At 36.0% G+C, this 3253-nt stretch overlaps 1 protein-coding gene across 1 annotated transcript; it reads right to left on the bottom strand.

The window, feature by feature from the left end:
• Positions 1 to 1414: 1414 nt before the first annotated feature.
• Positions 1415 to 2161, bottom strand: LOC145682817 (uncharacterized). Its single transcript, XM_081754187.1, has one exon. It carries the CDS (start codon positions 2159 to 2161, stop codon positions 1415 to 1417), a length of 747 nt encoding a protein of 248 aa, XP_081610313.1.
• Between the last annotated feature and the right edge of the window lie 1092 nt (positions 2162 to 3253).

A 3253-nucleotide genomic window follows, 5' to 3' on the forward strand; every position in this document is an offset into this window, starting at 1 on the left:
AGATACAGGATAACTTTACACCGTTATATCTATATCTATATCTATATCTATATATATATATATATATATATATATATATATATATATATATATATATATATATAGAGAGAGAGAGAGAGAGAGAGAGAGATGAACAAATTCCATGGCTCTGGATAAGTAGAGTAACAAATAAAACAGAGTTCTGACCAGAGCAGAATGAAATATATTAAAAACTATACTTACAATGTGTTACAGTTTCAAGGACGTAACGTCCTCTTCATCAGACACAAACACTGAGAAAAGACAGGTGACAGCAGATCTTATATACACGAGAAAGTGAAAGGCTACGCCCTTTCTTCTCTCTCATTGGTCGGAGGGAACCACTGAGGATAAAGGCAATTCCGTGCCAACAGAAAAATATAATGAGCCCTTTCACTTTTTCTAACAGTTCTTAATTAGATGACATACAAAGAAAAGTAAATAACAAATAGAAATTATTAAATAAGAAAAATAAATAACTAAATATATATAGATAAAATTTAAAAAAAAATATTAATAGCCTATATGCACTTTTCTTGTTTTTTTCCTATCACATCCAACAATTTCTCCCATTGCTCCTGTATATTCATACCGCTTGTCCAACTCATTAAGTTCTCTTCTTGTTCTCTCTTTATTCTTCTAGCCTCTTTCCACTTTCTAATAATCTTCCTCTTCTCTCTCTCTAAACCCCTAGCCCCCTCCCAGTCTATTTTATGTCCCGTTTCCTTCACATGTTTGTATATAGCGTTATATATCTCTTTTCAGTCTAACATCATCCTTATGTTGCTTTAATTTGTCCATAAGCCTTTTCCCCGTCTACCCTATGTATTTCATGTCACACTCACTACACTTCACTTCATATATCACTCTTTCTTCTTGCTCCTCTATATGATTTTCCTTCCTTTTCTTCCTTATGCACTTCAACAAAGTTTCTCCTCCTTTTCTATAAGTCTTCACACCTCCTTTTCTTAATAACCTCTTCAGAACTTCGGTCTTTTCGCCTATGCTCTGAATTCCATACCACTTCTTGTCTTCCTCTTCTTTCCTATTCGTATTATCTTCTTTTGTCTTTCTCCTAAACTGCTCTATCAATTGTTTCAATCTCGTATTATCTTCTTATTGTTCAATTGTTTGTAGAATTTTTCCAAATCTTTTTTCTATCCCTCTTCCTCGCTGTTGATGTTGTCTATCTTCCTTTCCATATTCCTAATGAAATTCTTCTTAGTTGCTTTGTCTACATCACTTCTCCAGTGGCATTAAATACCTGCCCAACACGGTTTCTGATACCAACTGGTAGTCACTTTGTCACCTTGCATCTCTATCTTCATATCCATGAAATTGATAGAGTTATTTTCTTCAACTTCTAATTCTAACTTTATGCCTTTCTCTTGGTCTTCTATACTTTCAACATATTTCTCCAGTTGATTTCTATTCCCTGTCTGTTGTCTATGCCTAAACAATCATCAACATACCTGCAAAAGAAAAGTAACTTTCCTCCTGCTTGTTCTGTCACTTTTTTCTCCCACTTGTTCATTACTATTTCCGCTGGAACTGGACTCAGCTTGGATCCAATGCTTAAACCTTCTTTTATCTTCACTAGTCTTTCTCCAATTATGCAATAGCTATTTTTACACAAAGTCTTAAGCTCTCTTATGACCTTCTCTTTTTTCCACTGACGTATAACTTTCCCTTCCATCTCCTCTTCTATTGCCTTTATGACATAATCCCTTCTTATACTGATGAACATGGCTTTAACATCTACACTAAACATTAACGCCTTCTCCTGATTCCACTTAATCTCATCTATCCTCTTCCTCAATTCTTCCGTGTTCTTCACTCTGCATGTCTTTTGTCCTTCTCTGATGTCGTCCATTATCTCTCTTAATTTCTCCTCTAATGGTTCAAAATAGTTACTTCTGCAGTCCAGTACTGGCCTTAGCTTCACGTCCTTCTTATGTATTTTAGGAAAATCTTTCATGACAGGAATCCTTCCTTTTTCGTTGATCATCTTTTTAATCCCCGCTTTTTTCCCTTCTTGTACTATATTTTTCAACACTTCATCTTTCATGTCCTTGTTACCGACTTCCTCATATGTCTGATCATATAACTCCCCTAGCTTCTCCTGGTACCAGCCTTTTTCCATTACTACCAACGCGCCTCCTTTGTCCGCCTATTCCACTACGATATCCTTTCTTTTCCTTAATCTTTTCAGTTCTTCCTTCTTTTCTTTCCTTAAGTTACTCTCCTTCTTGTTCATATTCTGCCTAACAATCGCCAATGCTTTTCTCCTTACTCTCTCTCTCTCGTCCTTATCCTTTATGTCTACAATGGCTTGTTCTACTGTGTACACCAATTGGTTTCTCTCTCTCTCTCTCTCTGTGTGTGTGTGTGTGTGTGTGTTTGTGTGTGTGTGTCTGTCTGCCTGTGTGTGTGTGTGTTTCTGGTTTCCGGCGTAAGCGTGTGGATACTACCAGGTATACTTCCGTGTGTACCTATGCTAGTGTGTGTGTGGCAGGGGTATATGAAGTATTAATTGGGGTCGCGTAGTGAAACTTATGGATATTTGTACGGCCGTTACTTCACGCCATAACTTTTGACGAATACGAATTTTTAAATTCTGTTTTTGCAATAAATAAGTAGAGTAATTCCTCCAGAGGGAGTTCCTTAATGGAGGTGATTCGCCAACTGGAAGTGGTAGAAATGGATCATTTCCAATTTCAACGTTGATCAGTATAGAACGGAAATGGTAATAAATAGTAAGAAGCAGTTTTCGGCAATGGATAAGGGTTTCAAGGGTAACTTCCAGCTTCATCCTTAACATCCTGGTAAAATCGTAAGATATAGAAATTAACCAAACTATGACTTCTGGCTTCAAATTAATCTACATAGTGGGATAGGAAGAAGCTGTTTTGACAATGAAAATAGCGTTGTGGAAATAAATATCTTAAACTTCTAATCAAGTCGGAAGTAGCAAAACTCAACAACTTTCCATTTTAGTGTAGATTACAACAAATTAAAACGATACTAAATAGCGAGAAGAGGTTTTGTGAAATCAATTACGTGTTCCCTGAAATCAATTAAGTGTCCCAAGAATATGTTCTATCTCGACTCTAATCTTTCTGCTAAAACTTGAAGTGGTAGAAATCAATCGCTTCCGGTTATAACATTGAGTGTTATAGAATGGATAGCGAGAAGGCTTTTTAAGATAATTCATTAAGTGCTCCAACAGTATATT

This window comes from Thermobia domestica, chromosome 4 (genome assembly GCF_964235325.1).
Source record: "Thermobia domestica chromosome 4, izTheDome1.hap1.1, whole genome shotgun sequence".
NCBI lineage: Eukaryota > Metazoa > Arthropoda > Insecta > Zygentoma > Lepismatidae > Thermobia > Thermobia domestica.

Excerpts from the sequence above, each read along its gene's own strand:
- LOC145682817 (XM_081754187.1), bottom strand. The coding sequence starts at position 2,161 with ATGGAAAAAGGCTGGTACCAGGAGAAGCTAGGGGAGTTATATGATCAG.